The sequence below is a fragment of the Pogona vitticeps genome, chromosome 1 (assembly GCF_051106095.1).
Source record: "Pogona vitticeps strain Pit_001003342236 chromosome 1, PviZW2.1, whole genome shotgun sequence".
In the NCBI taxonomy this organism is placed as follows: domain Eukaryota; kingdom Metazoa; phylum Chordata; class Lepidosauria; order Squamata; family Agamidae; genus Pogona; species Pogona vitticeps.
The window spans coordinates 4,094,381-4,108,362 of NC_135783.1; the positions used below are offsets into that span (position 1 = coordinate 4,094,381).

The following is a 13,982-nucleotide window of genomic DNA, read 5'->3' on the forward strand; positions in this document are numbered from 1 at the left end:
ACATGCCCATGTTAAAATGTCTAGCCTGCGTACGTGTCTTTTGCTTCAGTTGGGGGTCAAGAAACCAGGTCAGGGTCGTAGCATGAGAAATGTGTGGTTAGAACTGTTCCAGACTTCTCGTTTTAAAAGCAGCTGCAGCCTGTCCCAGACCAAAGGACGCTCCTACCCAGATCTGCTATTAGCCATCGAAGGCCAAGAGCAGAAAGGGAAACGGAGACATGACAGAAGCCTGTACATTTTTTTTCGTCCGTCCCAGCTAGTAAATTGATTCAGACAACCATCATTTGCGGGATGGAAAGGGGTAGACCTTCCCGCTCTCCCATCTCACAGCCTTCATCCAAACCAAAGGGACATTTCCAAAGGATTCGGAGGGTGCCAGCCCAAACATTGGGCAGATTGAACGGGAAATTTTTCCCAAAGGTGTACCAAGCACACTTACCACCCCGTTGATCCCATTCTTGAGTGGCTGTTCGGGGAGAAGTATGAGGTAAGTCACAATCCCTTTCTCCTTCAGGTATTCGCACCGTGATCCGCCGTCTCCTGGCTCCACCTCAAACTCTCCCTTCAAGCAGTCCATGGTACTCTGGGAAATGTGCACACGCCTAGAAGGAACACAGAAAATCTACAGTCGTGCCCCGCTTAACAATTACCCTGCATTACGACGAATCTGCTTTACGACTATGTTTTTGCTATCGCAATTGCGATCACAAAATGATGGTCTAAATGGGGGAATTTCGCTTAGCGATGATCGGTTCTCTGCTTCGGGAACCGATTTTCACTTTATGACAATCAAAAACAGTTGATCGTCGGGTTTTCAAAATGGCCACCGGGTGCTTAAAATGGCTTCCCGCTGTGCTTAGGGATGGATTCCTTGCTATACAGGCACCGAAAATGGCCGCCGTATGGAGGATCTTCACTGGACAGTGAGTTTTTAGCCCACTGGAACACACTGAACAGTTTTCAATGCATTTGAATGGATTTTTAAATTTCGCTTTACAATGTTTTCATTTAACAGCGATTTTCCTGGAATGGATTATTGTTGTTAAGCGAGGCACCACTGTAATCAGTGGTGGGCAGATTTTAAGAGATGCCAAACGGATTCCAGAGGCATGGTAATTTACAGCAGCAGTCCAACTGCAAGATGATGTACTGTTCTTCTTGAGCTCTCTGTAGAGAAAAGCCCAATTTTTGAATACAAGGACCATGGGAAGGTACCAGTTCTCTCTGCTTGATTTGCAACATATGTGGGCAGCCATGCTGCAGGCAAGCACATGGGGAAGCTATGACTTTGGTATTAAAGGATAAAAACAAAGAGAGAAACTGTAATAACTCCCAGGCCATCTCATCTGCACTGTAACACATCGTGTTGTTTAGTCATTAAGTCGGGTCTAACTCTCCCCATGGACCAGAGTCTTCTCATGAGATGGCCAGAGTATTGGAGCCTCAGCTTCAGGATCTGTCCTTTCAGTGAGCACTCAGGGTTGATTTCCTTCAGAACGGATAGGACGGATAGGTCTGAAACACATACATACCCCAAAACATGTTGAGAAAGAGTGAAGGCAAGAGGAGAAGGGAATGACAGAAGACAAGATAGTTGGACAGTGTCACTGAATCAACCAACATGAATTTGATCCAACTCTGGAAGGCCGTGGAAGACAGGAGGGCCTGCCGTGCTCTGGTCCGTGGGGGTCACAAAGAGTTGGATACGACTTAACGACTAAACAACAACAAATGGAAAAATGGAAGCAGCAGATTTCTTGACCCTGGACGGGCAAGTTCTCAGGGTAATTACATGGGCCTGGATCCTGTACAAGCATTTATCTGCACATTATCTAGTCCAGTGGTTCTCCAACTGGAGTCCCCAGATGTTCTTGTACTGTAACTCCCAGAAATCCTGGCCAGCCCAGCAAGTGGCGAAGGCTTCTGAGCATTGCAGTCCAAGAACCTCTGGGGGGCCCAGTTGGAGAACCACCGAGCTAGAGGGCTCTATTTGAGATTCTCCTCCTCTTTACTCCATATTTTGTCACCCTTTCCGTTGTAGGTTTTACACTTTCTCTCTCTCCTTTTCATCCTGTTTGCTGTCTATATAACATAACACATCCTAGAGGATGCAGAGAAGAATGAGAAACTGGAATTGACCAGCAGAATAATATGGACTGGAGCTTGGAAAAGTTACTTTTTTGGGGGTTGGCAGGGGAATTCTGGTAGAGCCCCCCCCCACAAAAAAAAACCCCAACCCTGCTCAAGGCTCTGATCATTCTCTTTTGCTCTCAGATTTCCATGCAGAGATGCTGGAAGCAAATCCCCCTAAATTTGGCCTCCACAAAGGCCACCACAGGTCAATGCCTTAACATTTCAAGCTTTCGTTGCTTCTAAATATAGCACCCTTACTGCTATTAATACTCAACCCAGAGAGCCCAAAACTCCACTGACCCACTCAAAAGGACACAGATTTATGAACTTCCTTGCCTTGGTGGCCGGCTGTGCTTCGTTTTTATGTCTGACCTCTTGCCCCAAAGCTATTGTTTCAGACAGATGATGAGTCCCAAGTGCAGCTCGAACTTATTCATTCTTCGTCACAGAAGAAACAGGGGTCAGCAGACAACCCTGGGGGAGTCCCTCCCTCCCTCCCTCCCTCCTTCCCAGGGCAGCCTCCCATTCAGTTTCGGTCCACCTGCCAGGCAACATAAAACATGTCCCCCGTGCAGCCAACTCCACACACCTCCTGGGCTCTCCTATCGCTTGGGAAATGGAAGGCAAGCTCCGGCTAGCAGGGTGGGAATCTTGACATGAGTTAAAGGTTCCCCTTGACATTTAGTCCTGTCGTGTCTGAGTCTAGGGCGCAGTGCTCATCCCCGTCTCCAAGCCGTAGAGCCAGCATTGGTCTGAAGACAGTTTCCGTGGTCACGTGGCCAGCGCAACTAGACACAGAACGCCATTACCTTCCCACTGAGGTGGTCCCTCTTTATCTACTCGCGTTTTTACATGCTTTCGAACTGCTAGGTTGGCAGGAGCTGGGACAAAGTGACGGGAACTCACTCTGTCGCGGGGATTCGATCTTACGACGGCTGGTCTTCCGACCTTGCAGCACAGAGGCTTCTGCGGTTTAACCCGCAGCGCTACCACCTCCCCTGTCTTAACACTAGTCCCTGGAAAAGTGTACACTCTATAAGCCTGGTGATTGTGCAGAAGAGGTGGAATTCAGAATAGGGCAAACAAGGCTGATGGATGCTGTTCAGGCATTCATTCAATCAATGCAGTTCTCTCTCTCTGGCTCCTGCTTAAATCTCCCCCCCCCAAAAAAATGTACCATTTCTGGGCGTCATGCAAGTCCCAAGCCCACCAAAGTGGTCCCACTCTAGTCCTGGAGCAGGTTCAACTCAACATGTTCCATTCCAACCCTGGAAGGTAGCCAAATTTGAGGTTACAGGAAAGCTGAGCTTTCTCGAAGCCAGCCTTCCCAGGAAGTTCAAATGGCTTTCTCATTAACTCCATATTTACCACTACCTACCACAGCACCATACATTTACCCCCATAGTTCATCCCCCTCTGGAACAAGGTGGCTGTTGTAATTATGTGCCGTCAAAGGCACATTTGATTTGCGGTGATCCCATGAAAAAGGGATCTCCATAATGTCCTGTCTTCAACTGCCCTGCTCTGTTCTTGTAAACTCGAGCCTGTGGCTTCCTTTAGGGACTCTGTCCATCTCGTATTGGGCTTTCCTCATTTCCTGCTGCCTTCAACCTTTCCCAACATTATTGTCTTTTTCAACCCATCTTCTCTTTCCATGACGTGCCCAAAGTACAACAGCTTCAGTCTCTACTTCTTTTGAACAGCAGCAGAAAAGTTTTGTAGCATCTTAAAGACTAGTAACTATTATTTCTTATAACCTTTTATGGACTAGGAAGTGCTGATTCAGATGCAAGCGGGCAACAATCCATGAAAGCTTACATCTAATAAAACCTCAAAGTACCAAAAAGATTTGTCTTTCCTGCAACAGAGAAGAAATTGGCAGAACTATCTCTCTGGAAATTTCAAGAAAATTGAAGAAGCAGTCCAGCCCCATATTAAATTTTACGGGCCAAAAAAAAAATTCACACATGCACACAGTTTGCAACCAGCAACTGCATGAAATGCTTCCAGTTGCAGGATAGAATAAATTATATTGTAAGTCATCAGAGAGAGAAACTAGTTCTAAATTCATTTACGTGTACTCTTGCCCACTTCGTACATGCTGGGAGAGCCGGAATCATTAACATTCACATAAAAAGAACACGGACATAGGGATGTGAATTTCACTGCTTCTCCCTCGGTCCAAAAAGCGGAGAAAGATAATCCACTTTTCTTTTCTCCCCTGAGATTTTCCCCACAGGCGGATCACCCAAGAGAAAGGTCATAAGAAATCTCACCGACCACCCGGAAATCTCTGGGAATGTTTCAGAAAATATGTAGAAATGGAAAATGTCCATTGTGTGCAAAAAAATGGCCAAATCCTGTCAAAGGGAACGTTGCTGCACAGACCAAGATCTTGGCCATTCCTGCTGCAGGATTTGAATTTCCCAGGAATCAAAAAAAGAAAAAAAGAAATGAATGAAGCAATGTTGGAAATCCCCACTCTGCATGATGAAACTGGGGAGAACGTTAAGAAGCATTTTGTTAATGCTTCCCAAAGGAAGCGCTCACCCTGGGATCCCTCCGGCTTCCATCTTGTTAGCCACGGTCACATCGGTGGACCAGACGTCATATTGCCACCGCTTCTGCCCCAGGACTCCGCCCAGAACGGCGCCACTGTGCACACCGACACGCATGTCGACGTTCGTCTTGGTCTTCTCTCGCACGTAACTTTGGAGGAAGGAGACAACAACAACAAAAAATTAGTACTTAAATCTAATATTCAAGGACTCAACTGGACGGGCCAACGTATGTTCAACCACCACCGAGCGTCGCTACATGATTTTAAAGAAACGGGGAGCGGGGTTTAAAGTACAACTTTTGGGGATTGCATGTGGCCCTCTCACTGTACCCAAAGAGCTCCTGCAGTTTTTTATAAAAATGCTGGGAAGTTTTTTTAAAAAAAGATACTAGAAATTCTGATTTTTCCCCATTTCTGAAAGCCTCCAGGAATAGTTTTGATGTCTTGTACCTCTGGAGGCCTCCAAAGACTCCCTAATTTTTTTTAAGGAATTATCTTCTGGACAATTTCCTTTGTTTAAAACAAAAGTTCAAATGCTATTTCGGGCTTCCCTGCAGCCATACGTAGAGAGGCTTGGACACACACATTTGAGCCCTCAGGCTCCCTGACCTTGTCTATTGAACCTTGTTTCAAAAGAAGGAAACATGGCTTTAAAGAATCGCCGGAATAGACGGCAAACATCAGAGCAGGGGAAAATGGCTTCTCTAGACTACAATTCCCAGACTTCCCCCCGTCAGCAGGGAAAGTGGAAGCAGGAACTCAAAAAAGCAACTTTTTCCAGCTCAGATGATTGATTGATTGATTGATTGATTGATTGATTGATTGATTGATTGACTGACTGACTGACTGACTGACTGACTGACTGATTGATTGATTGATTGATTGATTGATTGATTGATTGATTGATTGATTGATTGATTGGATTTCTATCCCACCCAGCTAGACCAAAGGTCTACTCTGGGCGGTTAATAGATATAGACTTAAAGGTCCGAGGGGCAGGCTAAACCAAGACATATTTGTCCTGGAGGAGCAAAAAAAAACCTGCCTTCCCGTGGGCTAGACCCCATGACATGGTACAGCCGGAATAATAAAATTACACGGAAGAGGAGGATCGTGATGAACCGTTCGGTATCAGGGCTCCCGGTTCCCAGGGAGCTGCGCTGTTGCCATGGGAACCTAGCAGGTAGGGGTCCCAAATCAGCGCATCACTCTGCCGAAGCAGCAGCCTGTTCATTCCTGCCATATGTAAAGGCTTATTTTGATGCCACTCCTTACATCTTAACAGAAAATTCATCTTGAAGTCAGAGCTACGCTCCTGGAAGTTCTCTCTTTCACAAACCCAGGGACTTCTGCGACATTTTCAACAGATTTGGCTACCACGGCAAATAACTCTTCCTGAAATCAAAGCAGAGGCTCTGCAGATCAGCATTTTCTTCCCCAACAAAATAGGCTGCATTTGATGGGAGTCCTGGTTTGGGTTATATTTCATGCGCTGAGTTCCAATTAGGAGGCAGCTAAGTCTGATGTTCAGACCCTTTTCACACCTTGAATTACAGATGCACAGAACCTCCTGTTTCTTGTAGAAGCCGTCTGAGGCCTACGACGGACGCCTCCACTATTCGCTTGAAGAGAAATACAAATCGGTCCTTTGCTGAACTTCTTGAACGATTGAATAGTAAAGGTAAAGGTTCCCCTTGACAATTTTTGTCCAGTCGTGTCCGACTCTAGGGGGCGGCGCTCATCCCGCTCTTCAAGCCATAGAGCCGGCGTTTGTCCGAAGACAATCTTTCCGTGGTCACATGGCCAGTGTGATTTAGACACGGAACGCTGTTACCTTCCCACCGAGGTGGTCCCTATTTATCCACTTGCATATTTACATGCTTTTGAACGGCTAGGTTGGCGGGAGCTGGGACAAGCGACGGGCGCTCACTCCGTTGCGTGGATTCGAACTTACGACTGCTGGTCTTCTGACCCTGCAGCACAGGCTTCTGCGGTTTAGCCCACAGCGCCATCACGGTTGAATGGCGTGGACTAAACCAGAGATGGACCAAGGGCCGCCTCCAGATGTGATGAGATGCCTGCCCCCCTCCTGCTAGTTATGTCTGACTTAAACTACTGCTCCACTACAGCTAGAAGGCTGCTCTTTGCCCAGCTTTGACAACAATCTGTCTAATGAACAAGGATTTTAGCCATTTGCACTACCCTTCTCCATTTTAGGGGAGCTCTCTTGGAGCATTTAAAAGAGAAAGGGATTCATTTCAAGGGGTGAGCAAGAAGACAGGTGGAGGCCCACCCTCTCTACCGGCGGCTACATCCTCATGAAGAAGGTGAGCACAAAAAGGAGATGATGGTAACTTCCCCTCGGTCTTCCTTCCTCAAGGCTAAACATGCCCAGCTCCTTTAATCTTTCCTAGAGTTGTAAACCGCTTCATGGATTGCTGCCTTGTCGTGGCGAAGGGGCTTGAGCAACTCAGAGAAGCTATGGGCTATGCCGTGCAGGGACACCCAAGACGGACAGGGCATAGTGGAGAGTTCTGACTAAACACAATCCACCTGGAGTAGGAAATGGCAAGCCACTCCAGTATCTTTGCCAAGAAAACCCCATGAACAGAAACAAAAGGCTAAAAGATATGACGCTGGAACATTTTGTGCAAAGATGGACATGATAAAGGACAAAATGGTAGGGACCTCACAGATGCAGAGGTGGCAAGAATACACAGAGGAATTATACCAGAAAGATCTGGATGTCCTGGACAACTCAGATAGTGTGGTTGCTGATCTTGAGCCAGACATCCTGGAGAGTGAAGTGAAGTGGGCCTTAGAAAGGGTGGCTAACAACAAGGCCAGTGGAGGTGATGGCATTCCAGTGGAACTATTTAAAATCTTAAAAGATGATGCTGTTAAGGTGCTACATTCAATATGCCAGCAAGTTTGGAAAACTCAACAGTGGCCAGAGGATTGGAAAAGATCAGTCTACATCCCAATCCCAAAGAAGGGCAGTGCCAAAGAATGCTCCAACTACAGTACAATTGCACTCATTTCACACGCTAGCAAGGTTATGCTGAAAATCCTACAAGGTAGGCTTCAGCAGTATTTGGACCGAGAACTCCCAGAAGTACAAGCTGAATTTCGAAGGGGCAGAGGTACTAGAGACCAAATAGTTAAAATGTGCTGGATTATGGAGAAAGCAAGAAAGTTACAGGAAAACATCTACTTCAGCTTCATTGACTACGCAAAAGCCTTTGACTGTGTGGACCACAGCAAACTATGGCAAGTCCTTAAAGAAATGGGAGTGCCTGACCACCTTATCTGTCTCCTGAGAAATCTATATATGGGACTGGAAGCAACAGTTAGAACTGGATATAGAACAACTGATTGGTTCAAAATTGGGAAAGGAGTATGACAAGGCTGTATATTATTGCCCTGCTTATTTAATTTATATGCAGAATACATCATGCGAAAGGCTGGACTGGATGAATCCCAAGCCGGAATTAAGATTGCCGGAAGAAATATCAACAACCTCCGATATGCAGATGATACCACTCTGACAGCAGAAAGTGAGGAGGAATTAAAGAACCTCATAATGAGGGTGAAAGAGGAGAGCTCAACATCAAAAAAAAAAAAAAACTAAGATCATGGCCACTGGTCCCATCACCTCCTGGCAAATAGAAGGGGAAGATATGGAGGTAGTGCCAGATTTTACTTTCTTGGGCTTCATGATCACTGCAGATGGAGACAGCAGCCACGAAATTAAAAGATGCCTGCTTCTTGGGAGGAAGGCAATGACAAACCTAGACAGCTCCCTGGAAGGACAGATCCTGAAGTGGAGGCTCCAATATTTTGGCCATCTCTCATGAGAACAGAAGACTCCCTGGAAAAGACCCTGATGTTGGGAAAGTGTGAAGGCAAGAGGAGAAGGGGATGACAGAGGATGAGATGGCTGGACAGTGTCATCGAAGCGACTCACATGAATTTGACGCAACTCCGGGAGGCAGTGGAAGACAGGAGGGCCTGGAGTGCTCTGGTCCATGGGGTCACGAAGAGTCGGACACGGCTTAACAACTAAACAACAACAAATAGATGTAAAATTTCCAGAAATTTTCTTTTTTTTCCAGGAAAAAATATTTCCCCCTTTTTTCTGGAAAAAATTGAATTTTTTTGGAAATTTTGCATCTCTAGTCTTCTCTCATAAGGTGTATCATCCAGTCCTCGGATCATCCTTGCTGCCCTCCCTTGAACATGCCCCAGTTACTGCCATCTTTCTTAAAATGCAGTATCAATAACTGGAAGGAGTCCTCTAGATCAGCGATTGTCAAACTTGGGTCCCCAGATGTTCAACTCCCAGAAATCGAGGCAAGCATAGCAAGTGGTAAAAGCTTCTGGGAATTGCAATCTAAGAACATCTGGAGACCCCCAGTTTGAACCACTGTTCTAGATGAGCCCTAACCAGTGCTGAATAGAGGGGGACTAGCACCTCACAGGATTTGGACACTATATTTATTTTAATACATCCTAACATTGCATTTGCCTTTTTTGCAGCCACATTGCACTGTTGGCTCATATTCAGCTTGTGATCTATGACAATTCTAAAATCCTCCTTACAGTACTCATACATAGTACTACCGAGCCAAGTATCCCCCATCTTGAAACTGTGCATTTGGGTCTTTTTCCTCCAGATGTAGAACCTTGCACTCCTCCCTGTTAAATTTCATTCTGTTGTTTTCAGCCCCATGATCAAGCCTATAAACATGGATTTAAATTTTGTTCCTGTCTTGGAACAAGGTACTAGCTATTCCACACTATTTTGTGTCAGATTTGATCAATACAAGCTGTCCTCTTTCTCTAGCTCGTTACCCTTTTTGAATGGCTAAATAGGGATTTGTATTTCAGACCATCATTCATGTAAATATTGACTGAACGAAAGATGGCATTTATACTCTTGATAGAGCTTGGCTACAGTCATCACCTACCGTAGCCTATTTTTCTTTTTTCCTTTTTTTCTCTTTTCCATCTTGGATTTCGCTGTTAATTTGGGTCATATTTTTAGTACATTTATATTTCCATAGTTTATTTTTCGTGTAAACCACCCAGAGTAGACATGTTCCAGATGGGCGGTATATAAGTCTAATAAAATAAATAAAATAATACATAAAATTGGCTTGGAAATAAAATCCTGTGACGAATGGTGGAAAGAATCGGGTATGTTTAGCCGGATGAAAAGACCGAATGACAGGTGTCATCAAATACCCGAGGGGCTCTCATGTAGAGGAGGGAACCGGCTTAGTTGCTATAGCTCCAGAAGGTAGGACCTAAAGCAATGGATTCAAGTTATGAGAATGATAAACACTGGTATGTGGTGGTGCTGCGGGTTAAACCGCAGAAGCCTCTGTGCTGCCAGGTCGGAAGACCAGCCGTCGTAAGATCGAATCCATGCGACGGAGGGATCTCCCGTCGCTTGTCCCAGCTCCTCGCCAACCTAGGCATTCAAAAGCATGTAAAAATGCGAGTAGATAAATAGGTACCACCTCGGTGGCAAGGTCATGCCGTTCCGTGTCTAAGTCGCATAGGCCACGTGACCACGGAAACTGTCTACGAACAAACACTGGTTCCATGGCTTGAAAACGGGGATGAGCATCACGCCCTAGAGTCGGACACGACTGGACTAAATGTCAAGGGGAACCTTTACCTAAACCTTGGGAAGAACATGACAGGAAGAGGTGTTCAACAGCAGAAGGGACCACCTGGGAGGGTGGTGGACTTTCCTTCACTGGAGACCTCCAAACAGAGGTTCAGTGACCATTTGTGAGGGATGCTTTAAGCTGTGGATTTTCCCTGGTTCTTTATAAGAGTGGTCCCCAAACTTGGGCCTCCAGATGTTCTTGCACTTCAACTCCCAGAAGCCTTCACCACCACCTCTGCTGGCCAGGATTTCTGGGAGTTGAAGTCCAAGAACATCTGGAGACCCAAGGTTGGAGACCACTGCTTTATAAGGTACAAGCGCACAAGCGTCTTATCCCAGAAGCTTAAAAACAAGAGACACAGAGTACTGAAGGCACGGATATGCTCAAAGCAATATAGGGTGGCTTCAGTTCCCTCATTAATGCATAAGAAGCTGCCTTATACTGAATCAGACCCTTGGTCTATCTAGACTGGTGGTTCTCTACCTTGAATAACTCAGGTGATCTTGAACTGCAACTCCCAGGCGCCTTCACTACCAGCTGCATTGGCCAGGGTTTATGGGAGCTCCAGCCCAAGATTGGTAACCACTAATTTACACTAGTAACATCACTTCTGACCAGCCATGGCTGTTGAGGATTTAAAGCATAATTCTTTCCTAGCCCTAACCCTGGTATCCCCTAATAGTTTTCCATCTGCCATGAGCATGTACACTTTGCTTTTGTATTGAACCAGCCACTAAACGCCATGACGTTTGCTTGATCCTAGTCCTCTTTGTTAAACTGGGCTGATCCAACAGCCTGCATTTTTGGGCTCTTTAAGGTTCGGGGCTGACTATGGGGAATGTTATTAAGAGCACCTGCTCTTCCAAACTGGCCATTACGCTACTGCTATTTACCTAACTGAATACGGAACATGGATCTTAAGACAGCAAAATATGTGAATAAAAAAAACCAAGATAAACTGCTTTCCCCTGACAAAAAGCAAACAGTTGAGTTTGTGACGATTCTGAAAGGGAGCGGACATCTTCTCCTCCCTCCTTCCCTATCTCTGGAACTGAACTAGAGCCCCTTATTTCTATAGCTAAGCTGGCAAGCCCACTTTCATTACTTCTCTTTCCCCAGTAATTTTCCATAAACAACTTCATTCAAGGCCAAATTTTTCCATGGCAGAAACCCTCAGACGAGCACTGATTTTCCTTTAACGAACGTCGAAGAAGAATTGGCTCAAAGGATGTTGTTTGAGTTAACAATGTAGAGTGGGAAAGAAGAGCTAGAGATATTTGTACTTCTCCAGTGGCGAAACAACACCAGCCACGCTTAAAGTTTTAAAGAATTAACCTGTAAGAGGAAAACCAATTTGAGCAAGAAGAAAGATAAATCCCGACGGAGAGGCACTGAATATTCACTAACACCACTGAAAAAAATAAGGTTTATCCAAAAGCAAGAATACATGAGGATCGTAACCCCTATCAACTGCAACAGTCCGGCACCTAGATTTGCCCATGCAGAGCTAATTAGTCGATTAACGGGGCTCTATACAACAAATTCACATAAGAGTACACATCACAATATACCGTATTTTTCCGTGTATAAGACGCCCCCATGTATAAGACACCCTCCACTCTTCTAATCCAAAATTAAGAAATCTAAGTGAGGCTTAGCAAATGTAGGGTAAAAAGGATCAAAGTGCTGCAGGATGGCTTTGGTCCCTGCTTCCTCCCTTTGTACTAAGCCCTGCATGGCTTAGCAAAAGGAGGAGGAAAGGGATCAAAGCAATTCCACAACTGTGCAATCATTTTGATCCCTTTCCCCCTTATGCAGCCACGGGATTGCTTTGATCCTTCCCCCCTCCTTTTGCTAAGCCCCATGGGACTTAGCAAACAGAGGGGAAAGCAGGGATCAAAGCGATCCTTAAGCACTTTGATCCCTGCTTTCCTTTTGCTAAGGCTTAGCAAGTGGAGGGGAAAGCAGGGATCAAAGCCCTGCAGGATTGCTTTGATCCCTGCTTTCCCCTCCACTTGTTTTTTTCTCCTCAGCTTGCTTCCGTGTATAAGACGACCCTCAATTTTTAGTCTGAAGATTTTAGACAAAAGTATAGTCTTATACACGGAAAATTATGGTACGTTTCTCCCTTGAATTGCACATACCTGAGCAGCACGGTATTGGTTATGCACTTACTTTTCAATAAATAAATAAATATTCATGAAATACTGTGCTGCTATTCCTCTCCAGGGCATGGCCTGAAAACGTTGCGTCTTGGGCTTACGTAGGGCTTACGTTGTTGGCAGCAGGGCAGCCCCTGGTCTGATGGCAGTGGCCTGACCACCCCTCTCTCCTGTCATGGCGGCTCCACATGGCAGCCAGGGAGGATGCTGGGGGCATGCCGGGAGGCTGATATCGGCCGGGAAGAAGTTACGTCCAGGTCTGTGTTAATCAGCTGTTTATGCTTTGTAGTTTTGTAGGGGATAAGAGTTACGCATAGATTTTTAACTACATGGGGGTCCAGTACCCTTAACCCCAGCCTTGTTGAAGGGAGAAGTGTATGATGCTTTCTCATTTGGGTTGTTGTTTCATTGACCTTTTGGAGCACTTTTAATTAGAAACAACCCCGAAGGTACTTGCCCGTTTGCCGGTAAATAAATATATCTTTCTTTACGTTTAAAAATAAAAAAAAAACAGTGATTGAAAAGGATCAGACTGAAAGGGAAGTATAAGATAAAAGAAAGAAGGAAAGCGCGGGGGAAGTCAGAAGACTTACGAAATAGCCTCCACCATCGCAAGACCCATCATGATGGAACAAACGGCGTGGTCTTCGCGGTAGTCGGGCAGCCCACAAATACAGTAGTAGCAGTCCCCCAGGATCTTGATCCGTAGCTGGTGGTACCTCTGGGAGAGCAGAATAACACAACATGTTCTGCCAGCAGCTCAGGGTTGACAGATTACAACCCAGAGATCCATTTTATACATTTAAAACTGCTGCTGAGTTAAAAATCAAGGTTCCTGGAGGCTCTTCTGACATATTTCCACCCCGTTTTGGTTTTTTTTTCCCCATTAACAACCCTCTCTCTCTATAACTCATGTGGAGGTTTGAGCACAGATCTTCCAAATCTTAATGCTCTAGCTACAACACCACAGCAGTTCCTTCTCCTTATTAATTCAGTTCCTTCATTCGTCTAAAACTAAGCTTGTTCGTGGACGAATTACATTCTTGGCTCTTAAAACCCTTATATAACTAAACAGTCTTCCCCCTGCCCCCCCATGGAGCAAAGCTTTGATTAAACACAAAGGAAAGCAGCAAAGACATTTCACAATAGTTATTTTTTTAAAAAAATGCAATCAGACCATTAATGTTGCTAATATTAAATGATTACTGGATGAATTGAAATATTCAGGAGGTCTTTCTCCTAGGTGAGCCACCTTTACAAACCTGTCTGTCAGATGCAACTCCCAGAATGGAGAACTATGGGGTTTGTAGTGCAAGAAATCTAAAAACCCCACCCAAACTAAAAAGACGGAATAACTCTAGGTAATAAGTCTTCATTACTATGCCCAGTAAGCCTCAATAAATTCAGCACATGATGTGCAGTGGTATTGATGCATGTAGATGGCAT

At 45.3% G+C, this 13,982-nt stretch overlaps 1 protein-coding gene across 1 annotated transcript in view; it reads right to left on the reverse strand.

Annotated features, from left to right (window-relative positions):
- The window catches only part of ADCY3 (adenylate cyclase 3), a 110,904-nt gene that overhangs the window by 31,556 nt on the left and 65,366 nt on the right, over nt 1-13,982 (reverse strand). The window contains exons 6-8 of the mRNA XM_020813356.3: nt 13,130-13,257; nt 4,684-4,842; nt 440-602 (exon numbers count right to left, since the gene is read on the reverse strand). Coding sequence (XP_020669015.3) covers nt 440-602; nt 4,684-4,842; nt 13,130-13,257 — 450 coding nt within the window. The remainder of the gene's footprint in view (nt 1-439; nt 603-4,683; nt 4,843-13,129; nt 13,258-13,982) is intronic.